Below are 26,655 nucleotides of genomic sequence, written 5' to 3' on the forward strand. Positions count from 1 at the left end.
TTCCTCAGTCCATTAAATGTGTGCTGGAGTTAATCAGACGAGTTTTTAATGAGTCAAACTTTATTTAACTGAATGTTTGTTCACGAACTTCTTATCAATAAAGAAAAACTTGGAAAGTTTCTGTAACCCTGAAGTTTAATTAGAAGTAGCTGCTTGCACGCAGCTTTTCTCGTCATTAAAGCAAATATTCAAACATGGAATCACACATGTAAGCTAACAGAGTGCAGTTTTCACTGCAGGTCAAAGGTCACAGGGTGTGCAGATCTATCTGTGAGATGACCTGGACTTTAACAGGAGGTGATGCGGGACGCGTTCATCTCTCTGTCTTCTGTGATCACATCACCCACAATGCATTTCAGAGCTGTCTGATCAGCTGATGATCGCATCACCTGAGCAGGCGCGACCGTATGCAGTCACTGATGAAGTCACAGTCTTTCTCCAGGAGCGGCTCCACGTTAGCCTCATGCTAACGTCAGCGTTCACTACGTTCAGTTTTCTCATCACTAAATTTAAACAGCTCACAAACGGCTTCGTCTGCAGAGACGAGTTGTTCTAAACATTCACAGCCAATAGCAGCAGCTCTAGCTGTTGTGTGGCTAACGTTAGCATGCTAATGCCTGACCTGTTTAGAGTGACAGAGGCAGCACAGTCGACATATCAAACGCTGTTTAATAATGATTCAGTCTGCAGGATTTAGTAAATAACGTCAGTTAGCTTAGCATACTCGTACATTCCCTCTCAGTGTAAACTGTGTGAATGCTGCTAACTGTGAAACACAGATGTATGCAGACAGAAACAGAACAGACATTTACAAAAAGTCTTCGTTTAGCCTCTAAAACCAAATGAAACTAATGTTTGGAACTAGCCTGTGACGCTACAGGGACTTCCTGTTTACACAGCTGATTACTCTTGATTGGACAGTTGTTTCCTAGCAACAGATTTTCTCGTCTTTAGGAGCGGAGACGTTTCTTATGTGTGAATGGTGCCGCCGGATCAGAAAGCACTCGTCTGAAGCTGGAGGTCGGTTAAAGCTGGACTCGGAGCTGGGACGTATTTCCTGCGTCGGCCTGATGAGTGGGCTGGGCTCAGGTGTGCAGGTAGACCGACAGGTGAGGGAAAGACAGACAGAGGACAAAGTACAGGACTGAGACTAAAAGTATAAAAGTATGTGGACACCTCGATCCACATGCTGTCGTGTCCCTCTGGTGTGGTCTTTTGGTTGTCTCGTGGATCAACGCTAACGCGCTGCAGGGCTTCTTCAAGCTGCTGCTCATTCAAAGCGATCACTTCCTGCTCATGTTTTGACATGAAAAGTGACTGTTGGTGTCCACATGGACAGCAGTGTCCTGTGTCTTTGTGCCAACTGTCAGTGTTTGTCCACTTCCTGTTTCACCGCCACAGAAAATCCGTTCATCAGTCAGCTGCGATGTGCTGAACGTGACGGCGAACAGGCTTTACGAGCTGAGCTGTGAGGTCATCACAGCAGGATGTGAGCAACACACACACTCACTCACTCACACACACACACACACACACACACGCACACACACGCACACACACGCACACACGCACACACGCACACACACACGCACACTCACACACACACACACACACGCACACACACTCACACACACACACACGCACACACACTCACACACACACACACACACACACACGCACACACACACACGCGCACACACACACACACACGCACGCACGCACACACACACACACACACACACACACACACACACACACACACACACACACACACATCATGACACACCCTCTCCATCTGACTCACTGTGATTTTCTAAATGATGCAACTTTATTCCAAACTTGCATCCACCAATCAGAAGCTCTGATCATGAGCTCAGGATTGGTGAACTTTGACACACTGATTCACACTGTTGGCCAATAACAAACGGCCATGTTTATTCACAGGTGGTCACTGGAGGTGCACGTGATGTAACGACAGGTGTGGACTGAAGCTACTCAGAGCCGCACGTCCTCGTGTCATCGGCTCACCAGGTGTGAACAGGTGAATGACGTGAAAGCCAATCAGACGCTCTTCTGGCTTCGTGTCCATGGGGGAGCTGAACGCTGGTCTTAAGGACATGAGCAGGTCCAAGAGCTGCAGCTGCTTCAGTCAACCGGCTTGAAGACACGTCCACAGTCCACATGTCTCCGTCACAGAGGAGGACATGAAGCACCTGTCCATCAGCTGAAGAGGAAGGAAGATCGCAGCACGTGTCCTCTCCATCGCCTGGTGAGGACCTCAGGGACACATTTCCCTTTCCTCTAGCGCCACCATCAGGACAAAATGTCCAATGACAAACACTCTAAAATCTAAAATCAGGCTGTCGCCACTCCGCAGAGGTTTGACAGCTTTTCTTCTGACGTGTCCGTCAAACATCAGGACAGAGTTCAGTCTCTGCAGAGCAAACTAAACGGCTGCAGAGAGCGTCAAAGCAGGGAAATCAATCAATAACTGAGCGAACGATTGGAAAAGGATCAATCTGTTCTGCAGGATGTGATTTATGGGCCAAACGTTGAGGAGACATCTGTGTGGACGTTCTTCTTTCGTCCTTTGTAACGTCCTGTCAAACTTCGTCTCATGTCCTTCATCATCATCATCATCCCTCCAGCTGTGTCGTCCTGTCAGGCAGTGGCGGTGAGGACTCCTCCTCCTCCTCCTCTTCCTCCTGTACCTCCTCAGGTGTGTGAGCAGGGGGCGTGGCCAGTCTCTCCTTCTTGCAGACTCGTGCGTACATTGAGTTGCTGTCGTTGTCGTTCAAATCCACTGTCTCCACCGCTGGCTCATGATTGGTCGACACTGATGACACGTCCGCGTTACCGCTGCCGCCGCTCCGCCCTCCTCCGATGACGTGGTAGATGTGGTTGGAGTCTGGAAGGGTGTAGCTCAGATCTGAGCAGAGAAACGAGAGAATCATCTTCTGTTAAAGCCTTTTCTTTCTTTTCCTCTTTTCACTCCATCACCTGCTCTCATCAGTCACACCTGAGGCTGCGTTCAAAGGCCAGGTGACACCGACTGATGGTCAGGTGACAGCTTATTTATTGATTACGATCAATGACTCAACAAACACGTTCAGCTTTCATCACGTGTGATGTCATCATGTCACTCAGCACAGACCTTGGCTCGGTGGCGCCCTCAGGTGGCTCCTCCACAGAGTGAACGAGACGGATTTTTCCTCTTCAGGATTTTAACACAAACACACACCCACAGAACAGTGGGAATCGAGCATCATGGGAAATGTAGTTTCTGATATAGTAAACTAAAACGATTTCTTCTGCTCAAAGGACGAAAACTGAAAGACAAAATACCTCCAGCAGTTTCAGATTCACTCGTCATCACTGCTGTGCTGCCATTGGTCTGAACATCTGAGGGCGCACACACACACACACACACACACACACACACACACACACACACACACACACACACACACACAGAGTGTCAGAAAGAGCCTCAGCTAGTGCACGTACATGCACTTCATCTCTGTTTGCAAACAGTTTGAACCCAGTCTGAAACACTGGAGCACACGGGCAGACTGACCTTGGTGGATCTGTGGCGCCACCAAGTGGTTCCTCCAGGGAGTGAAGCTGATTGTGTTTTCTTCAGCGGTGAAAGAGACAGACAGAGACGGACAGAGAGACAGAGACAGCGCATTAATAAAAGAGGACAAACTGAGAACGATTCTGATTTACGATGAACGTTACTTCAGCTTTTATCTGACGGGTTTCTTCTCTTTGAAAAGATGTTTTATACATTAAAAACTTCTTTTTTAAAGGAGATTTATCTTCTTTACCTGCAGGTGTGACGTGTTTCTTTACACACTCTGAGATAAATATACCAGCAGTGAGTGAAACAGTGTTTGAGACTGTTTTTTTTTTTTTTTTTTTTTTAACATTTTCCTGAAGAAAAACTACTAAATTACTGTTTCACTATGTTGATGACGATTATTGTCTCTTCACACGTTCACTCACCATCTTCATCGCTTTGGATCTCGTTGATCGCTGGATTCTCTCTCGCCCCCATGGCTTCCTCCAGCCTCACCTGTCGATCAGCATTAAAGACATTTTTCATCCTCTCACAGCTGTTTCTGTTCGACATGAACGCATGAAGACAACGTCTCAGGGGTCAAATGTCTCTTACCACGCGGATCAGAGTGGAAGGATTTCTGTGCGCCTCAAAGTCTGGCAGCTCAAACGAATGTCTGGGAAACAAGAAGAAATCGAACAGATGAAGTTTATTTGTAAAACCTGGACGACAGCACGCCGTCTCACAGCCACACGACGAGTTCTGGTTCAGTCAAATTAACCTTTGGAACATCTGACGATCTGAACAAACTGCTATCAGATCATAAATCTGACCATCAGCAGGCAGAAGACGACACCAGCCAGCGAACAAACATCTGTTTTCTACTGAGACTCCATCGAGCTCTGCGGTACTCTCTGCTTCAGGAAATAGACTCAGCCCCAGCTGCTGTTTGTCTCATCAACAGTGAAGACATGAAACAGAACAAAACCAAACTGTGATGTAAAGAACCAGCTGACCTCCTGCACTCACTGCAGAGAGCTGTGAGGAAGATGGAGAGGAGGAGGAGGAGGATGAAGAAACTGACTCCTGATGACAGGAACCACGACCAGATGACCTCTGCTCTGACTGCAGCCATGATCGCTGAGAGAGACGGACAGAGACAGAGACAGAGAGAGAGAGAGAGACGGACAGAGAGAAAGAGACACAGAGAGAGACAGAGAGAGATGGATAGAGAGAGAGACACACAGAGAGAGACAGAGACGGGGGGACAGACAGAGAGAGAGAGAGAGACAAAGAAAGAGAGAGAGAGAGAGAAGGACAGGTGTTAAGGTGTACTGAGAGAACAGGAAGTGAGTCATGTGAAGGCTGACCTCTGTGTGACCTCTGTGTGACCTCTGTGTGAGGTGAAGTTGGGACAGGTAACGCTCTCTGATGGTGTGGCTGAATTCCTGAACCATGAACAAACATCTCAACACATATTTGTATTTTTTGGGGAACTAATTTATTTGTTTGTGTCATTACGTCTCGCAAGAAGCAAAAGTCCTGCATTCAAAACACTACTGAAGTAAAAGTACTCTCAGTGCAGTAAAGTTACCCTGTCAGAGTTTATCCATCTGCTGTTTGTGGATTTATATGACGATGCTTTTTCAGCTGATCCAAGAGGCTTTTAAAGAGATTATTGAGCTGAAGAAGACATGAAGGAACTCTTCATCCTTCAGATCAGCACAAACATTCAACATCAGCACAGCTGGAGATACGAGCTTTTCACTGGACTGAAGGAAAGAGTAAAGCTGTCAGATAAACCTAAATGAGTAAAAAAGTACAATAAAGTACCTTGATTATGTACTTAAGTGCAGTACTTGAGTGAATGTACTGAGTGACACTGAACTACTAATCTTAATCTGGATCTGCACATATTCCAAAGCGTCACCGTCCACAGAGACACGAGTTGATAAATGTGTGAAATCCTCACACGTTCATCGAGGCAGAAATGAATGAATGAATCTGCTCACTGACTGTTGTGTTTGGTGTCGACGTTTTATCATGAAAACTGCTGCAGAGCCTTTAAACCGCAGCGTCGTCCCGTCATGAGACGGGTCTGTCTGTCCCGGCTGTGGACGCTGACGGGTGAAGGCTGCTGACGGAGGCTTCAGGTCAGAGACGCTTTGACCTGCTGGACGACTTCAGGCTGTCCTGATGTGACCTGCTTCAGGCTCAGCAGAATGAACGAGCCAATGAAAAGCTGCTGCAGGCGGTTTGCTTCCACTTTCTGTCAACACGCTGAAGTTCAGGCCGTGAGACGGAGACGGAGACGGAGACGGAGACGGAGACGGAGACGGAGACAGTCAGCAGCTTTTCTTCATGGAGTCTGACATTAAAACAACAACTGAGACTTTAAGGACGCTTAAAAAGCACATTTAACGATCACTTCCTGAAAATAAACAGCTCCTCTCATTGTGACTAATGACAGGTGGAGGGTCAAAGGTCACAGCCCTGTGTGAGGATGAGGATGACTGAAATGCTGACGTCTTTGCTGTCTGACAAACTGCACGTTTCTTAAGAAACAATTGGCTTTAAAGCAGCCAAACATCTGAAACACAAAGTTCACCTCGTTTGAACTCCTCACACGCCTCGAGTCATGAGCGGCGGCGTGACAAAGCACATGCTGTGATGTCACTTCCTGTTCATTGGTGCTGTGGATGTTTACCTTGCTGTTTCAGATCCAGCTCAGTGAGGACTGACGCAGCAGCTGTCCAATCATCCTGATTCTGTCGAAGACAAACAGACCATGAAGCAGTTTGATGAAACGTCCTCACATCTGTCCTCATAGCAGAGGACGAGATCATCAAGACTGTGTCAGGACAAGTTGATCAACGTGATAATGAACACAATCATTCTGGCCATGATGATCAAGACATTGAATATTCATCTTGCCCCACATCTGTAGCCAGCAGCTGATTAGCTTAGCTTAGCATAAAGACTCAGGCAGATTCATGTGAACACATGCACTGAAAAAACAGTGAACTATCCCTTTAAAAAAGGACATAAAAGGACATGAAGCCACACCTGAGGACAGACAGCAGGGCAGGACACCCACAGCAGCAGCTTCACTCATTCATTAATGAGTAAAGAAAGCAAAACCAACATGCAGAGGGCCATCGAAACTAACAACAACAAATAATCCAACAAAAAAACCGAAAAAGCTTCTAAATATTTAGTAATAAAAACTTGAGACGAGCTGAGCAGCTCCATCAGCTGATGAAGACCGTGAGACACGCTGTAAGCTCAGGAAAAGCTTGAAGCTGTCCGAGCTCGAACGTGAACTTCACAGAGTTTAACGTTCAGCACGTTACGAGCAGCCTGAACTCCCAGACGTCCCAGTCCAGCAAACTCCACGAAGTTTGGACTGAAGACGGCTGAGATGTCCTGTAAAAACTCCCAGCTAGTTTTTTACTCTGTTGTTAATATTTTAACATTTCCATGTTTAAACAGCTGCGAACAGCTGAAGGTTAAGAGAGCGAGACCGAACCTCTGACTGTCAAAGCTTCAGTTTAGGTCTGACGGAACAAAATATCCACTGCTATGAAGCACAGATGAACCAGTTCTGAACTGGTCGGCGTGGAAACGGCTCTGTTTAGTCCTACCTGTGTCCAAGGTGCAGACGGCGGGTGCAGGCTTAGATGTGTGAGGAGCTGTTCCTGCTGCAGGTTTACTCATTGACAGAGTGAACAAACAGTGAGACGCTGCTGTTTGAGCTGCTTACAGACGCACACACAGACACACACACATGCATGCATGCACGCACGCGCACACACACACCCACACACCCACACACACACACACACACACACACACACACACACAGAGTTTCATCTCTGTGTATCCAGTTGCCTGCAGAGATAGGACGATTGATGTTTAGCCTAGCTTAGCACAAAGACTGGAAGCGGGGGGATACTGCTAGCCTTACTCCATTAAAGGAGAAGAATGAACCTTTAAAGTTGGAGCTAACAGAGCGTAGCAGCTAACGGGATAGCTTTTTCTCAGAATTAAACCAACTAAAACAAACTAAATACAGATGAGCCACAAAGAGGCTTCTTAAAGACATAAAATATATATATTTCATTATCTAAAAGAACACAAATCCAGGCAAGATCCAAGACATGTTTTTGTGGAGCACAAAAGGCTAAATGCTATCTTAGCTCCCTCAAAAGAGATGTCGCTAACTAAAGATTACTTGCTAGCTGGATGTTTTGCTTGCTAGCAGGTTAGCTTGTTGGAGTTTCTAGTGAAATAACTGAATGCAGGAAAAGCTAAAACATCATTAAAGTCATTAAACTTTGAGAAAAAGCTGTTGCGCCAGATCTTTGCTCTATTAGATAAAAACCCAGCTGATCACAGAATGGATCGCTAACTAGCTCGTTAGCTCAGGAACTATAACGTGTGAACGAGTTGTTGGAAAGTTTTTTCTTTTGAAGCTAGCAGTTCCCTGTGCTTCCAGTCTTTGTGCTAAGCTACGCTAAACTATGCCCTTTAATTGTGTTTGACTATTTGTTCACATTTACTGAACTTTAGTATCTCTTTTATTTTACATATTCAGTCTTGTATTTTCATCACACTGCACATGAATCTCCTGCTGCGTCACTGCGTCGATGGTTTCTCTTTTATTTGCTGCTTAGTCACTTGAAAAAGGACTTTGAGCTGCACTAAATCTTACGAAAGGCTCCACATGAATACACGATGATTGACTGATAAAATGTCCTGAACACATTCCAGCTCAGACACGTGAGCGCTGCTGTAGCGCCACCCTCAGGACACACAGAGTTAAATCTCCAGGATGTTGTTTGTTCTGTCCGGCTCTTCCTCCTGCCGCTGTGATGAACCCTGCAGCTCTCTGTTGGACACCACGCTCTGCAGGTCTTCTTCTGCGATTCGGTGCGACAGTACAGCGCTGCAGAGCTCCCAGAGGGAGTGTTCACGCTCTACGCGGCAGCTCGACTGATAAGCTCATTAAACCCAAATCAAACTGACGGTGAGCGCTATCAGCAGCTCCACCCAAACACTGCAACTGACACTTACTGCTTGACTGGTCGAGCGAGGCCTGCGGAGAGCTGTGAGAGAGAGATAACGGCGTCTGCTGTGCAGCTGAAGGACAGTTTGAAAAGTTCAATTTAGTGTGAATTTAAAGCTTCCTCATGTAAGCAGACAAACAGCTCTGTGTGCAGATGTTGGGAGATCTCTGGGTTTCTGCCTCCACCCAAACACAGCTGAGGTGGATGTGTGTTCACATCCTTTAAACCTCACAGTTAAATTAAAACAACACCTCTGTCACTGGAGAATCGACCGAAACCAAAAACAAGTAACAATGGAAAATGCAAATCTTGTTCCCAGAAACAACAAGATTCACTTCAGCTCCGTCTGTCCTCACCACCACAGGACCTGTGAAGAAGAGACCGCTAACGCGAGCTAGCCTCCCCTCTGTAGCACTGAGTGAGAGCCGCAGGACTCAGTGCTCTTGCAAGCTAAGCTAACTAGCTTCATCTTCTGGGTGGAATACAAACGTAAAAGCATGATGGGAAACGTCTCGCATCAGCACTTGTTGGACACTCAGAAGGACTCGCTCCAGCTGACACAGCCTTCCTCCCCAGCGGTCTCTGTCCACAAATATGTCCAAAAACTGTTTTAGTCTCTTCTGAGAAATGGAAGAAATATTCCTTCAGCTGTCGTTTTATGTTTGTATGAAACTTCAGGTCCATTTTAACATTAACAGTCCGTCGATTTCACTAAATTTCAGTGTGAATTTTGTCTGTCCGTGTCTGCGTGTTATGGGCTGGCAACATGTAAAAAAGCAGAAACCAGAAAGTCAGGACGATCGGTGCTGAGACATGACGATGGTCCGCCCTGAGGAGCTGACGCTGAACACAATGAAACATACAAACACAGTCATTCACAAAAAGCTCTGTCTGTCTGCAGAAATGTCTCCACGAGGCAAAGAAACTCTTCTTCTTCTTCTTCTTTTTCTTCTTCTTTTTCTTCTTCTTCTATCTCTGCTCTTTCATCAGCTGACCTTGAGCCTTCCTCCTCATAGCGAACGCCGTCATCGCACAGCAAAGCGTCAAGCAGGGGAAGGAGGCGCAGGCCAGCAGGAGGCGCCGCTCACCGAACTCCCTGACCAACGCCGGCCGCCGCCACAGGAAATCCTGGAACAGCGCCTCCTGCTGGGCCAGCGTGCAGAGGGACAGCAAGATGTGGAAGAGCTGGTGGCCGTGGCCGACGATGTCAAAGCTGCCGGGGGAGAAGCGCTCAGGTACGGGGCAAGAGAAGAAGAAGGCTGACAGCAGGAACAGCACCACCTGGTGGAGTGATAGAGGGTAGTTAACGACCAGGAGAACACTTCTTTCATTATGTCTGCCTGGACTGAAGGAACAGGAAGCTGATTTCTTCATGTTAACAGGAAACTGCTTTCAGTGGGAGACGTACAGGATGAATCATCAGAGGAAGACCAGCAGGATCTCTCTCACTGATTTCATGTATGCAGGTAACAGAGGCAGAGGTCATACAGATTCACTGATATCTGGCAATTATAAATAAGGATGAATCAATAAACTGAGAGAGAGCACCACCTGCAGGAAGTGCAGCGGCAGCGCAAAGTTGCTCGTCCAGCTGCAGGTGGACAGACGGTGGGCGACGGGGCTGATGTCCAGCAGGTAGGCCACGGCCATCGGCAGCACCTGGCAGAGCTTCCTGTGGAGCGGGTACGGCCGTCGGAAACGAAGCTTCGCATAACAGCAGGCGGTGCAGGAGAGCCAGGCGAGGAGAGCGGCGGCCGGGAGGAAGACCTGCCGGAAATGACTTCATCAGTATGTCTGAACCCATAGTGCCATTGGCTGAGGGTGAATCAGCAGACCATTAACAGACCTGTCCCAGCATGCTTTGCGTCCAGGCGGTGCTGGAGCTGTACACGCACAGAGCCAGAGCGCAGCCGTACTGGTAGACGGCCACGCCCACGTAGTCCAGGAAGAACAGCGAGTAATGCGCCTGCTCCGAGTGCGACTGCAGCAGGTGAGCCGCAGCACTGCAACAAGGGGGCGTTAAAGCAGCAGTTAGCAATACGTTCATACCAACAAGACGTCCAGTTACTCTGTAACGTGAACGGGCGGTGAGAGTTTCCATACTAGCATCAGAATGCTAACATGCTCACAGCTACGATGCTAACATTGCTGATATTTAATGTGTTCACCATCTTAGCTTAGCGTGTTAGCATTTGGTTGTGGTGGCATTTAAAAAAAAATGTAAAATAGGAAAATGTGGCTCACCTGCAGCTCAGGTAAGTGACGGCAGAGAAAACGTAGAGGACCAGAGGCAACGAGGAGGCGTCTACAGAAAACCCCTGACCTTCAGGACCCTGCAGCCGAAAACCCAGGATCCCCTGCAGAGGTCAAAGGTCAGACAGCAGGAGGTCAAACACCAAGCTTTCAAACACCAGGAGCTCAAACAGACTCTAACAGGTCAGTACCCCTCCCTGCAGGACGGTGAACACCATGAACCTCATCACCACGCAGGCGGCGGCCAGCAGGTGGCTCCACACGTTCAGGGTCTCATTGTGGATCTGGAAGAGGCTGAGGGCGTAACAGCGCCATGACAGGCCCACAGGACGGTACCCAGCCAGGATGAAGCGCTCCCGAAACAGAGGGGGGACGTCCACGTCTCGCACAGTGGGGGGGAGGGAGGGCAGGAGGCGATGCAGCAAGGGGAGGAAGGTGAGGCACAGTGAGGGAGGGGCGAACGACACCCGAGGCATGATGGGAGAGATGCCGAGTTCAGCTTGTTGTTCTGTAGGTGCTGAAACATTTAAAAGAACTCTTATGATCAGGTGTGTTGGCAGGTGTACAGGTGTGTAGAGGGTTAGACAGGTGTGTTGGTCTTTTACAGGTACTTTGGTGTATTGGTGGTAATATGGGTGTGTAGGGAGCTCACAGGTGGGAATGGATTCAAGAGAGAAAGAGGAGTGTGGTTCCACAGGTGTGTTGGCTCTTACCCTGTGTTCCCACCAAACGCGATGAAAATTATTTAATCGCACCTCAAATGAAATCGCGTCGCGCCAGACGCTCCAGTTTTGACGCTGGTACAAAAACCCCTTGACGCGGCATCGCGTCGCACGACGAGCCGGCCCAACAGCAACATTTCTTCCGCCATTTCATTCTATCGTCGACCATGGCTGAAATAACCACCATCGCTGCACTGTACCTGCTCTGGAGAAGTTCCCAGCTTCGTCTGCGGGCTAGGCGCCCACGTCGGTTCTGGGTGCACGCTACCCTACGGAGGAGGCGTGAGCTCAGCGAGTCCCACCGTCTCCTGCAGGAGCTGCACCTGGACGACGGCCGGTTCCAGCGGTACTTCAGGCTGACTGTTGCCCAGTTTGAAGACCTGCTAGCCAGGGTTGGTGCCAGGATCTCCCGCGTGGATACCAACTCGGCGCTCCATTCCGGCTGCGGAGCGCCTTTCCATCTGTCTCCGGTGAGTTTCAGTTTATTGGTTTGCCAATTTCAATCAATTAATATTTACTGTAGTTAGCAAGACTCCGACCGGTACAAGACGGGGAAGTTTAGCTGCTACTCTGCCCAGAAGTATCGATGACGATCTCAACGCTGATAGGCAGTCGCGGCGCGTCTTCACGCGAATCCGCCGCAAAAGTTCAATTATTTCAACTCGAGCGATGAAGTGATGACGCGATGGGGTGACGAGATGAGAGCGATTCTTGCGGCCAACGCGTCCATCGCGCTGCGCAATCGCGTCCATCGCGTCGCCCGGCAAAATGGCGCTTCAAATCACGTCTTTGCATTGACTTTGTATGTAATCTTGCGGCGCGATCTTGTTTCATCGCGTTTGGTGGGAACACAGCCTTAGACAGGTGAGTAGGAGGTTCAGACAGGTAGATACAGAGGTAGACAGGTGTGTTGGCTCTTAGACAGGTGAGTAGGAGGTTTAGACAGGTAGGTACAGAGGTAGACAGGTGTGTTGGCTCTTAGACAGGTGAGTAGGAGGTTTAGACAGGTAGATACAGAGTGAGACAGGTGTGTTGGTGGTTAGACAGGTAGGTACAGAGTGAGACAGGTGTGTTGGTGGTTAGACAGGTAGGTACAGAGGTAGACAGGTGTGTTGGCTCTTAGACAGGTGAGCAGGAGGTTTAGACAGGTATATACAGAGGTAGACAGATGTGTTGGCAGCAACAAAGCTTCCTGGATTTGCTGCAGCTCTGATTTGCTCCTCTGATTGGCTACTTGTCCATGGAAACAGCAGCTGAGGCTCATGGGTATTGTAGTATTTTGAGCCGTTTGCCAAACTGATGGAAAAACAGTGAGAATAACTGAAAGAACATGAACTCTGAGTCTGGTTCCATCATCCAGGAGACGCTGCTCTTCAGCCTCCTGCCAGATAACTTTCCAGACGTTATTCTGATGATTTGATTAAGAAAAAGAAGAAACAGACAAACATTAAACTAAAGAGCTGACGGTCTGTGTGTCACGGTGCCTACCTGAGTTCTTCTTTGTGGACGAGAGCCGTCGCTACGCTGCAGGAGGCATTTTCTGTTCTGTCCGGTTCTGCTGCTCTGACCTGTTCACCGTTCAGCCCTGCAGACCAGCCGCTGTCACATGCATGGTGACACACACACACACACACACACACACACACACACACACACACACACACACACACACACACACACTAATCTCCACAATGTGCTCTTGTTTTCAGCTAATTCGAGCTAATTTCAGGATTTCAGACGTCATGAGACCCACCACACTGCTGACACACACAAACACACACCTGACTGCAGTTACATGCTGCTGCTCTCTGTTCACTTATTCCACTAAAACAAATGAAAAGCCATTTTATTCCTTAAGCACAAAAATGTGAATCTTCAGAAATAAACACGATAAACCTTTATAAAAAAAAAAACCCTAAAAAGCAAAAATTTAATTTATTTAATGATTTAATGATCTGTCACCTTTGGACAGAGGTGTGCTAATTGTTTCCCTCTGCTTCTAGTCTTTATGCTAATCTAAGCTAACTGGCTGCAGCTTCATATGTAACATGCAGATATAAATATATCATTAAATATGATCTGATGTCAGTAACGAACAGCTGCATCCACACGCTCATTTTAGAGGGAAGGATCTCACCTTTCACTCCATTTATCTAACTGATAAAGTTACTCAACAAATGAAGAAAAATGCATATAAAACACATGAAAAGTCTGTAAAATGTGATGTTCTGTTATAAATTAAAATAGCAGTTTATTCAAGTACAGCTGAAACCATTAGATGATTAGGAATGTCCTAAATGGCCACCGTACATAAGGTCAGCACGACTTTATCCTTGTTGTTCCTCCCACAACAGATCTCTGAGGGTCAAAGTTCACGGCCAGTTTAAACGCTTTAATCACACTTTGAGGTGTTTTATTCGATCTCATGATGTTTTTATGGCTCAGTCCAACACAACAACACACAAAACACAGACTCAAACCAACAGACATTAAATGTGGAGTTTCAGGTTTTTAATTTTTTTTATTTAGTCCCTTTTGTTTTCATTTCCAGCTGTTGGTCCAGAAGGTTCAGGTTCAGGTTCAGGTTCAGGTTCAGGTTCAGGCTGAGACGGTTCAGTTTGGGTTGGTTTTGGCCCAGACGCAGGTACAGCCCACAGCCACAGACAGGTATGATGCGTTGTAGCAGCGTCTCCCGTCCTGCCGGGTCAGGACCAGGATGTCCTGGTAGACAGGGACTGAGTTCAGGTTGTGTCTGTCTGTCTGTCCCGGGCTGGGACTGGAACAGAAGCTGCTGCTGCACTCGGCCTCCCAGATGGTGGACGGGATCCGGTTCCTCACCGTGGACGACCTGAACAGAGAGAGAAGCATCTGTGTGTCCACATGTACAGGGTCCCAAAAACCAGGTCCCACACAGGAACCTTCAACACGTCTTTCATCATCACCGAGGCAACGTGACCAGGACGATGAAGTGATGAAGGACTGAGTCCCTCATTGAACCAGGATCCACTGATATTTGGATCAGCAGAGTCCCTCCATCAAAGGACAGATGTCACTCCCTGTTTGACGCTTTCAGTTTCACTTTAAATCACCATCAGGAGCAGGTATCCCTTAAAGGTGCATTCATTCACTCATCAACCCGCTCACACTCACTCATTCATGTCTCTCCTGACTGTGATGTCAGACTGACCTCCAGCTCCATTGAGACAGAGACCTGCTGTGGATGGTTTCTTCAGATGAGGAGGAGACCTCTGAGGAGAACGCCAACATGGAGTCACAGCCAGGAGGGGGAGGAGGAGGAGGAGGAGGAGCTTTAACCCTGGAGGAGGAGGCGACGACCCACAATACATTGCAGCATGCCTGCAGGGAGGAGGGGTTTCACTGTAAGCTGACACTGACATTTGTCCTCTTCAGTAAAGACTCATCAGAGGAATCTGTCCTGAAGTTCAGCTCTGATCTACTTTATACTCGCACTCTACCACATCTCAGAGGGAAATATTGTACTTTTACTACACTACATTTACCTGATTACTGTAGTTTGCAGGTCAGATTTTCAAACCCTAAAGATCCTTTAAAATACAGTAAAAGAAGCCACCTGACACCATACTGTATATTTCAAAGGAGTAAGATTAGCTTGAACTCAGCTCGCTCGCATGCCGATCCATCAGTAATAATGGAACAGGAGTAAAGCCGCTCAGCTTCACTGGAGTCACTGTAGAGCACCTTCCAACAGATCTGCAGTGTGTCTGCAACGTCTGGTTTGAGTTTCAAAATAAAGCTGTCTGAGAATTAGAAACTCATGGTTCAAGTCACACAGTCACACTTTGGTTTGGTTTGGTTTAGTTAAGAAAACAAAGTTTTTAGGTTTAGACCACCAGGCGTCAGACCTTCAGCTCTCAGGCTCTCCTCCTGTGGAACCGTCTCACAGTCTCGGTCCACCTTCTCTGCAGTCTCAGAATGTTCTTGGAAGTTTGGCTGAAGAACATTTATGCTACAAACTTCTTGTAGCCTCATGTTTGTAGAAAAAACTCTCCTTAACATCCTGAACGTTAAGGGGAAACATTGAGCTGACCTTCCCAGAACATCCAGGGAGCGTAACGTTGGTTCTACATTAGAGAAAACTGTTTTAACAGCGAGGGAACGTCGATGTTCCCACAACCAAAAAATGATGTTTCGGGAATCAAATTTTGTTTTCTGGGTTTTCTCTGCCTTCATCCTCTGAACATTAACATCAAGTATCTGAATCCTGAAGAGGAGGGAAGAGGGATCAATAAAGGCTGAACGCTCCTCTGCTGGAGGACAAAGACAACCTGCAAACCGGTGGAGACAGCGAGGACTATAAGTACTGGGAGGACTGATTGGATAATCGAGGACAGGTAATGATAAAACTGGCAGGAAAATGAACAATGACAGGAAGTAAAAAGTACTGGAATGCATCAAGGAGAATTACTACAAAATAAAACAGGAAATGCAGTTAAGTAGAGTCCATGCATGTCATCACAAATGCTAAGCTAACTGGCTGCTGGCTGTAGCTTCTTGGTCAGGTACAGCCCCAATTTTTCATGTCTATTTGCTCATTTATACTTTTCCAGCTCTTCATAAGCCGTCAGCTACGTCTTCATACAAAGTTCAGCCAGCTGTGAAGTTTAGCTCCCATCTCCCAGCTTCCTCTGCGTCTTCATCATTTATACCTTCAGCCAGAAGCTTCATTTTAACCTTAAAATATCCCACATCTTTCATTGAACAGTTGAATAGTTTAGCTTCAGCTTTTCAACAACCTTCTCCGGCTACGACTGATGTTGAATAAATGTTGGATTTCCAACCAAAACGGACACTGAATGAATACTGATTCAAACATCACCTGAAAGGCAGCCTACATCTAAATTCTAACTGATTCAAAATCGGGACAAAGTTAAAATATTTAATGAACTTTTCTGTTGTTTGACATTTTGTCCAAATAGTCTAAAAAATTGCTAAGACAAGACCTTCATAAGAAGTGGATGTTTCGCCTGTAAAGTCTCACTAATGAGTTTCCTCCTGAAATACAGACATTAAGTTAAACATCCTGAACTGTACATGAGGAGGTCCAGTCCTGTGAAACACACACTAAACCATGTTTGTTGGCAGGTATGAGTATAAGATAAGATAGACTTTAATTATCCCACAATGAGGGAAATTCACGTGTTACAGCAGCAACAAGACGGAGTGCAAGAAGTCACTACGCAGTTAAAAATACGTTTGCATATGTTTCTACATAGATAATAAAAACATGACACTATATGACATCACCTTTGAGTAAGTGAAAAACTAGCAGCAAAATAGGCAACCAGCAGGGAGCCTCACGAGAACGTTATAAAAATCTGCTTCATGTAAAGAAAGCGGGAATGTTGCTGGGAAACTTTCCTCTTTGATGAAGCTTACAGTTTGGGTTCGCTCAGGCTTGGCTTGGATCATAGTTATGCTGCTGCACCGTCAGACTTCTGGGAGACTTCTCATGATGCACCTCATCCCATGAGGTTCCTCATCCCACAGTTTGTGTCTACAGCGAACCAATTAAAGCCCGGCGGTCAAGAAACAGGTTTGTCATCCCATTGATCCAAACATCTGATTCGAATTACTCCTTTAATTCAACAAATACGACTACTACTACTACTACTACTACTACTAATAATAATAATAATTAATTGACATACTTTTTACTTTTTCCAACAAATGCATTTAAAATTGTTTAACTGTTTTTGTCTTGTTTTTTGTCTCTGCGTCCTCTTTATCTAGTTTTCGGACTTGAATAAAGAAATACAGAAATTTCTAAAGGGCTCATCAGCGTTCGAGTGGCCTTGTGTACGAACAGATGTGCCTTTGAAACCAAACAACGTGACTTCGTAAAGCTGCAGCGTTGATTTGTGCCTCGTGTCATTGTGTATCAGGTTATCTCATATTTTATTTTTGTCTTATTTACCAGCTGATATTCAGCAGCTGTGGGCGGCAGATTAGAGTAATTCACTGTGTGTCTGCAGTTGATTTTGTTAATAAAGTCGATGCTCACCAGCAGCATGCAGACGCTGTGTCTCAGCTCCATGTTGTCTCCGTGGTCGTCGTCCAGTGTCTGCATGAGCTGCTCAGATTTCAGGTGTTTTTATGATCATCTGCGATCTGATAACAGCAGATGTGACACAGTGAAATGAGAGCGGAGGTTCCTGTTATCTCTGCAGTCCATCTACACGATGAAAGTGTGAAGTTTTCTCCTCTGATAACATCTCTGACAGATAGCTAAACATCAGACATGACTCAGGGCAGAAGGCATTTCTTCTCATTCACTCACTTCATTATTTGAAAAATGTGTCTAAAATGATGCGCGAGACGTTTCATGTGAGATATCTTCGGTCTGGACTGAAGTGGAGGACAGACTCATTAACAATGCCGACAGTAAATCCTCACAGCTGGCATGGATGATAAAATGTGAAGTGCCAAGATAAGGCAACAGATATTAAACATATTATATACAACATTATAGTACGTCATGTTTTTTATAAACAGATAAATAGTTTAATCCAGGAGATTAAAAATTACACAAGTCAATGAAGTAGCCAGTTTAAAATGATGCTTTTTAGCAGTTTGATCCACAGTTTATTACAGCAAACACACAGTCAGAAGATCTTTTCCTGCCGACCTCAGTGGATATCTGCATTCACGTGGGCTCAGTGTGTACAGACGTAGCTTGAAGCAGCCGTTTTAAAGAACTTTGAAGTGTATTCTTGAAGCAGTTGGAAGCCAGATGCTTAACTTGTAAAGTGTTTTCTCCTCATAGTTCCAGTTAAAAGCTGCATTTTGGACAAGGGAAATTCACAAGTTCCAGCATATTCCACAAATTTTAAGTAAAAGGAATTCAATAAATAATCTAAATGCACAGCAAGCAAAGAATTGAAAGTTAAAGGTACAAGATGTAAAAATGTCCACATGTCCAGTGCAATAGGACTAAAAGTACAGATGTCCAGTGCAAACAGAATAAAAGGGACATCTGATGGGACATCAAATGTAGGCCTAGACAAACACAGCAGACAGAAGAGGTTCATTTTTTTGGCCAATATAATTTTAACAGGAATAAACAAGACTGTAAGAATAACAACAATAACCCAAAATCTTGTTTTTTTAATTACAGTTTTCTCTCAAATTTAAGCTGGATCAAGATTTTTCAAGTTTGTCATTAATTTCAGCTGTCAGACTCAAATATGTCAGGCTTCAATTTGATAAGACGAAAACAAAATAGAACACATGTAGTCATTTGCCTAAATAAATATAGTTGTGCATAGAATTGTGCATCATCTGCGTAAAAGTTTATTCCTGTGTCTGTGTCACTAATGATGTGACCCAGGAGGCCTAGACAAAAAGAATCGAACACTGAGGTACAAACACAAACACATTCATGATGTCACAACGTGGTGGAGTACACCTGTATGTCCTTACAGCCAGGTGAGAAGCTAAAACACTGGAGGTCAGCAAAAGTAGGACAGTTTTTAAGACCCTGAAAATCTCTGTTTCAATCATCTGAGTAACGTTTCCAACGTGAACACAAACTTTTCTGATTCAGATTTGTTGTTACTGGACACAACAGATTTCTGTATTCGTGCTTTATTTGTATTTGTGGCTGAATTGATATCATCTGCTTCAGAGCTCCAGCCAGAATCTGCTGATAGTCAGTGGTTTGTTCAGTTCCTCTCAATCAAATCTAATCAGCCTAAACCCACACAGCCCTGATGAAGCAGATAAGCAGTTAAACTTACCTAAAGATGCTTTCTTGTACCTAAACCGGGGGCTCCCCCCAGTTCTCCCCTTATTTCCTGTCAATAAATGCATAAAATGCCCCCATCTGCCCAAATCTCATTCAGGGCACAATTTTTGCTGCAGTGCTCTTTGAGTAGTCGAATTAACAAACGTTCTTATCTCGTGGTTTCATTTGTGTCTCAGTACTCTTTGCATTGTCTTCACCTTATGATCTTATCTGTATGATGCATCTGATACTTCCTCTGCTGTGAAGACGCTTCGGTTTCCCTGCATGTGAACAGCAAAGCTTCCTCCTGCCTGGTTTTAATAGCAGCTCACACATCTCTGCTTCTGTTTCTGAACAGACGAAATGTTTCTAAGAAGTACTAACGCAAATTCACATTAACCTTTTGATTTCAGTCATCACCTTTTTCTCAAAGCAAGTTTTGATTAATTATTCTGAGTAATTCAATTCAGCTTCAGCTTCTCAAACTTAGATTCTTCAGTTTTCAATATTTACATTCAATATTTCACCAAAATGTTTTTTTTCTTTTAATCAACATGCACTCGAGCATTTCACCACAAATCTGATCAATGATCAATCAAAAATAGATTCTGTGCTGTTTGACGCGACGTGCAGCAGGTGGACAGAAGGTTGCTGAGTCAGCAGTGACTGATGGGACAGCGGCGTCCAGCATGTCCCAGCATGTCCCAGCATGTCCCAGCATGTCCTGAGTCCTGTTTGTTTGACCGTCCGTCTGCTCCACTTTCCTCCACATGTGGACTTTCTTGCTCTCCAGGAGATTAAAAATTACACAAGTCAATGAAGTAGCCAGTTTAAAATGATGCTTTTTAGCAGTTTGATCCACAGTAATATACAGCAAACACACAGTCAGAAGATCTTTTCCTGCCGACCTCAGTGGATATCTGCATTCACGTGGGCTCAATGTGTACAGACGTAGCTTGAAGCAGCCGTTTTAAAGAACTTTGAAGTGTATTCTTGAAGCAGTTGGAAGCCAGATGCTTAACTTGTAAAGTGTTTTCTCCTCATAGTTCCAGTTAAAAGCTGCATTGTGGACAAGGGAAATTCACAAGTTCCAGCATATTCCACAAATTTTAAGTAAAAGGAATTCAATAAATAATCTAAATGCACAGCAAGCAAAGAATTAAAAGTTAAAGGTACAAGATGTAAAAATGTCCACATGTCCAGTGCAATAGGACACATGTGGACTTTCTTGCTCTTTATACGAGGTCACCTGACTTCCTTCGTTGCACCTGTCATAACTACTGCAGCCACCAGAGGTCGCCACCTGACCACCGTTGCACACGAGTCTTAATAACCTGCTGGCAAAGTCGACTAATGTGGTCGTTTTTCTGTTGAAGCTCATCAGCAATGATTTTATCCAGAATTGCTTCGTTTTTCACAAAAACAAAGAAAAAAGAATTCAATTTGAGAGATTCAAAATAATAAAATCTACATCCTTTAATATTTTAATATATTTAATATCACCTTTAATATCAGTTCTTTGAGTATCTCTTTATTTTCTAATAAATAATCTGATTAAAGGCTTTCATTCTCTGACTGAAGCCTCCGGCAGACGGCAGCTTGTGCTCCTGTTTCCATACATGGAGCTCGGAGGGCAGCGCTGTGGCCCCGCCCCTCACTGTGACATCACAGCGGGCTGCTTATTGTGGTTGACTCTGAGGTTTGAACTGTTTCGATGGCAGTCAGCAGCTTCGCTCTGACCTCGTTAAGCTGAGCGAGAAGAAACCAGAAGCATTCATCAGATAATTCACCGGATTCTAAACCGCCGCTGGTTACCGTCAGAGCGTCAGCACTTTTGACCCACAGCAGGAAACGCCGCCTGACAGTGGCGCCACCCGGAGGCTGAAAGCAGCATTACAGAGCAGGAAACTGAACTGACGCTGCAGAGCTGAACCTGGTTTCACATCTTAATCACTGCGCAGAGGAGGAAAGTAACTAAGTACATTTACTTAAGTACTTCACTTGAGAACGTTTATTTTACTTTGTTAAAATATAATATTAATCAATTGACTAACAAATGATGGATTATTATAGATGGAGATTTATTTAAAACGTTACTGAATGACACAAACAGCTCAGCGCTGAATGAAGTCATTGAAATCAGCTCCACATTTACCAGCTGCAACATTAAAGTGATGAACACATGAATTCATCAGTGACTAAATTCAATGATAAAATATATCTGATTCTGAAATGGGCCCTTCTGCATAATGTATACTTTTACTGTTAATACATGAAATACATTTAGTACTTTTCTACTTTTATATGAAAATGTTGGATTCAGGACTTTTAGGTCCTTGTTTGTTGTAACTGATGAAACATAAAATGTCCTTCGTTCTGCCACCACATCATGTCCGTGATGGAAGAAGGCAGGATAAGATCTGAATAAGCATAGTTTAACCAAACTGACAGAAATCTTTCCTCATGTTCAAACTCTAAACTCAAAGTCATGTTTCTATGGCTCATTCTCAGTTAATGAATGTTCAGTGAAATGCTTCGTTACATGCAGACTGTTAGAAAACAGTGAGCTAGCAGCAGCTAACGAGCAGCATTTGCAGAAATCAGCCATCGACCAATCACAGTTTCCGAAAGACGGGAAGATATGATGAGTTTCTGTCAACCAATGAGCTGTCAGTGCCACACCATGTTACCTGTACCCACCTGTGTGCCTGCAGGAAAGGAGGTGAGGAGGAAGGGAAGGAAACGAGTACCTGTGGTTGAGTTCCTGGATGTCAGTCAGAGGGTTTGTGGTCCTCTCAGACCACAGCAAAGACTTCAGAAACCCCCGCAGCTTGCCCACCGTTTCTTCATGAAGGTGTTTCCAGTCACCGCAGCAGCAGCAGTCCTAGAAAGATGAGCCACTCCTCGATCAAAGGGAGCCTTCGTCCCTTTGACGATGATGATACGTCACGAGCCGCCTCCTCTAGTCTCCATGGAAACTCGCGTGAATTATTGTGCCCCTTTTGTGGTGCTTCTCCCTCGTGGTGGGTGGGGGAGGCGAACAGGTGAATGGAAGTCGTCTTTCATCTTTCCTTTGAACACGTTTGGTTTTTCTCATCTTTTCTTTGAACATTCGCTGAAATATAAAAACACGTGTTGGGAGATTAGTACAAGTACATCTGTTGTCTTTTTATATTTGCTTTTTCTCTCTTTTTTCTCTCTTTTCTTTCTTTTCTAATTTTATTCTAATTCCATTCCTGTAAGGAGCACTGCAGCGAAAACAATTTCCCCTCGGGGATTAATAAAGGATTTCTGATTCTGATTCTGATACAAGTACATCTATAAAAGTACATCTATACAAATACATTTACACAAGTACATCTTTACAAGTACATCAATACAAGTACGTCGATGCAAGTGCATCTGTACAAGCACATCTATACAAGTACATCGATGCAAGTACATTGATACAAGTACATCAATACAAGTACATCTATACAAGTACATTTATACAAGTACATCTATACAAGTAAATTTATACAATATGTTTGTTAGCATGAGCTCGTGCTCCGTCCTGACGGCCGGTGTTGTCACCTGGCGGCCCTTGTTGTCACCTGGTGGCCTGTGTTGTCACCTGATGGTCCTTGTTGTCAGCTGGTGGCCGGTGTTGTCACCTGATGGCCCTTGTTACCACCTGGCAGCCCCTGTTGTCACCTGACGGTCATTGTTGTCACCTGGCGGCCTGTGTTGTCACCTGACGGTCATTGTTGTCACCTGGCGGCCCTTGTTGTCACCTGGCGGCCCATGTTGTCACCTGACGGTCATTGTTGTCACCTGGCGGCCCATGTTGTCACCTGACGGTCATTGTTGTCACCTGGTGGCCTGTGTTGTCACCTGGAGGCCTGTGTTGTCATCCGGCGGTCCTTGTTGTCACTTGGTGGCCCATGTTGTCACCTTTGAGTCTCACACTGTTTCAGTGTTTCTGATGCTTCCTGGATCCTGAAGAGGAGTTTTAGTTTTGCATTGAGCTCTGAGAGCTTTTCTCATTATGGACTTTGGTGTTTGGTGGACTGTTCACGCTGATACAGACTCATAAGAAAGTGGAAATATGAAACAGCAGTGTCATGTTTTCATGTTAAATACATTTTGTAAGGATCAATAAACTGAACATTTGGTGTAGCTGGAGATCATTCGCTGTGACTCCTCACGTGAATGTGCTTTAATGTGGCTGATTTCTGAGGTTGACATCGTTGCCATGGTGACGCTAACCACGATTATTGTATGCATGACTTACTTAGAAATTTGCATTGTGGTATTTCTACTTCTACACACACACACACACACACACACACACACATGCAGCGACACGTTTCACAGACTGAAAGATGTGGAATTCGCCTGAATTATCGTGACCCTGTTTTGTGGTGCTTCTCCCTCGTGGTGGGAGGGGGAGGCGAACAGGTGAATGGAAGTCGTCTTTCATCTTTCCTTTGAACATGTTTGGTTTTTCTCATCTTTTCTTCGAACATTCGCTCAAATATAAAAACACGTGTTGGGAGATTAGTACAAGTACATTGATACAAGTACATCTAGAGAACTACATCTAAACAAGTACATATATACAAGTACATCTGTACAAGTACATTTATACAAGTACATCAGTACAAGTACATCGATACAAGTACATCTGTACAAGTAAATTTATACAAGTACATCAATACAAGTACATCTATACAAGTACATCGATACAAGTACATCTATGCAAGTACATTGATACAATTAAATCTAGAGAACAACATCTAAACAAGTACATTTATACAATTACATCTACACAAGTACATTGATACAAGTACATTTATACAAGTACATCAATACAAGTAAATTTATACAAGTACATCTATACTAGTACATTTATACAATATTTTTGTTAGCATTAGCTCGTGCTCCGTCCTGACGGCCCGTGTAGTCAGGTGGCGGCCCGTGTAGTCACCTGGCGGCCCTTGTTGTCACCTGGCGGCCCTTGTTGTCACCTGGCGGCCCGTGTAGTCACCTGGCGGCCCTTGTTGTCACCTGGTGGCCTGTGTTGTCATCTGATGGTCCTTGTTGTCACCTGGTGGCGGGTGTTGTCACCTGATGGCCCTTGTTACCACCTGGCAGCCCCTGTTGTCACCTGGCGGCCCGTGTTGTCACCTGGCGGCCCGTGTAGTCACCTGGCGGCCCTTGTTGTCACCTGGTGGCCTGTGTTGTCACCTGATGGTCCTTGTTGTCACCTGGTGGCGGGTGTTGTCACCTGATGGCCCTTGTTACCACCTGGCAGCCCCTGTTGTCACCTGGCGGCCCGTGTTGTCACCTGGCGGCCCGTGTAGTCACCTGGCGGCCCGTGTTGTCACCTGGCGGCCCGTGTTGTCACCTGGCGGCCCGTGTAGTCACCTGGCGGCCCGTGTTGTCACCTGGCGGCCCGTGTTGTCACCTGGCGGCCCGTGTAGTCACCTGGCGGCCCTTGTTGTCACCTGGTGGCCTGTGTTGTCACCTGATGGTCCTTGTTGTCACCTGGTGGCCGGTGTTGTCACCTGATGGCCCTTGTTACCACCTGGCAGCCCCTGTTGTCACCTGGCGGCCCTTGTTGTCACCTGGCGGCCCATGTTGTCACCTGACGGTCATTGTTGTCACCTGGCGGCCCTTGTTGTCACCTGGCGGCCCATGTTGTCACCTGACGGTCATTGTTGTCACCTGGCGGCCCATGTTGTCACCTGACGGTCATTGTTGTCACCTGGCGGCCTGTGTTGTCACCTGGAGGCCTGTGTTGTCATCCGGCGGTCCTTGTTGTCACTTGGTGGCCCATGTTGTCACCTTTGAGTCTCACACTGTTTCAGTGTTTCTGATGCTTCCTGGATCCTGAAGAGGAGTTTTAGTTTTGCATTGAGCTCTGAGAGCTTTTCTCATTATGGACTTTGGTGTTTGGTGGACTGTTCACGCTGATACAGACTCATAAGAAAGTGGAAATATGAAACAGCAGTGTCATGTTTTCATGTTAAATACATTTTGTAAGGATCAATAAACTGAACATTTGGTGTAGCTGGAGATCATTCGCTGTGACTCCTCACGTGAATGTGCTTTAATGTGGCTGATTTCTGAGGTTGACATCGTTGCCATGGTGACGCTAACCACGATTATTGTATGCATGACTTACTTAGAAATTTGCATTGTGGTATTTCTACTTCTACACACACACACACACACACACACACACAATGCACTTTACAGTCAGTACAGAGACAGATGACGCTGACGGTTTAATTCTGTGAATTTCTTAATTACATTTTGAATTAATTGGAGTGTTTTTCTCTCTCTGCAGATCATCACAGCCTCTCTCTCCTCACTTTCTGTCAGATAATCTGAGCTGAGCGTCAGAACAACTCACTCACTTTAACTCTCGGATGTGTCTGGATTTTGTTTGGTGGATTTAAAATCTGATTTTAAATCTGTTTAAAGATCCTTTTCCTCTTTGGAGGTGAAAATATGTAAAAATGGTGAATAATTTCTCTCCTCTCTTGCTTCAGTTCAGAGGTGGAGGATCAGCAGATATTTGCTGTTGAGCCCCTTGAACCCTCCAAGTTTCCAGCAGAGGGAAACCACAGTTTATTCCAGTGAGTCTGACCGAGCTTGTTCCTCTGCTGTTCCAACGTCAGCAACCGCTGACCTGATTCCAACGAGGCTGAGACGCCGTGGAGGACATCAGTGAAACAGAAAGTGATCACCTGATCTGATCCTCTCTGACACAAACTGACCTGAGAGCAGTCAAAGTCAATATATTTAATGTTCTTCACTGATTTATGTAAATATCTGCTTATCCTGAATCTGATGCAGCGACACATTTCACAGACTGAAAGATGTGGAACGCTCCAGAAACACCTGTTTGGATCATTCCACAGGTAAACAGGCTCAGTGGTCACAGGTGAGAGGATCATGATTGGGTCACCACTTTGTGAACACATGAGGAATGAAGGAGATGAACACATGAACTCAGACTTCAGAAAACTGTACTTTATACGTAGCGTCCCAACATCTGGAATCACTGCTGTATTTTATTAGGATCAATAAAACCATGTATGAGTTATTTGATTTAATGGCTTTAAAATGATCTTTTTGTGTAGTTTTGTTATATCTGTATTGATGGAGGAATATTTGTTTTGTTCCTTCTGTTTCATTTCGTTTGTCTGCAGCTCAGACTTTCTGATTATTTAAAGACTCATCAACAGACGCTTTGGGTTTACAATATTAAATAAGAATAAACACAAGAGAGAG

At 45.4% G+C, this 26,655-nt stretch overlaps 3 protein-coding genes across 3 annotated transcripts in view; 1 reads left to right on the plus strand and 2 right to left on the minus strand.

The window, feature by feature from the left end:
• gtf2a2 (general transcription factor IIA, 2) overlaps window positions 1-26,655 on the plus strand; it is a 278,570-nt gene that overhangs the window by 12,440 nt on the left and 239,475 nt on the right. The gene's annotated exons all lie outside the window — the stretch shown is intronic.
• Window positions 9,372-11,393, minus strand: LOC139333387 (membrane progestin receptor beta-like). The gene is made up of 5 exons (XM_070965751.1): window positions 11,100-11,393; window positions 10,876-10,964; window positions 10,478-10,634; window positions 10,183-10,398; window positions 9,372-9,912 (listed from the first exon to the last, which is right to left on the minus strand). Exons 1-5 carry the CDS (start codon window positions 11,358-11,360, stop codon window positions 9,601-9,603), a joined length of 1,035 nt encoding a protein of 344 aa, XP_070821852.1. The 5' UTR covers window positions 11,361-11,393; the 3' UTR covers window positions 9,372-9,600.
• il17a/f2 (interleukin 17a/f2) lies at window positions 14,220-17,682 on the minus strand. Its single transcript, XM_070968751.1, has 3 exons — window positions 17,650-17,682; window positions 14,794-14,963; window positions 14,220-14,454 (listed from the first exon to the last, which is right to left on the minus strand). Exons 1-3 carry the CDS (start codon window positions 17,680-17,682, stop codon window positions 14,220-14,222), a joined length of 438 nt encoding a protein of 145 aa, XP_070824852.1.

Source organism: Chaetodon trifascialis, chromosome 1 (genome assembly GCF_039877785.1).
Source record: "Chaetodon trifascialis isolate fChaTrf1 chromosome 1, fChaTrf1.hap1, whole genome shotgun sequence".
NCBI lineage: Eukaryota > Metazoa > Chordata > Actinopteri > Chaetodontiformes > Chaetodontidae > Chaetodon > Chaetodon trifascialis.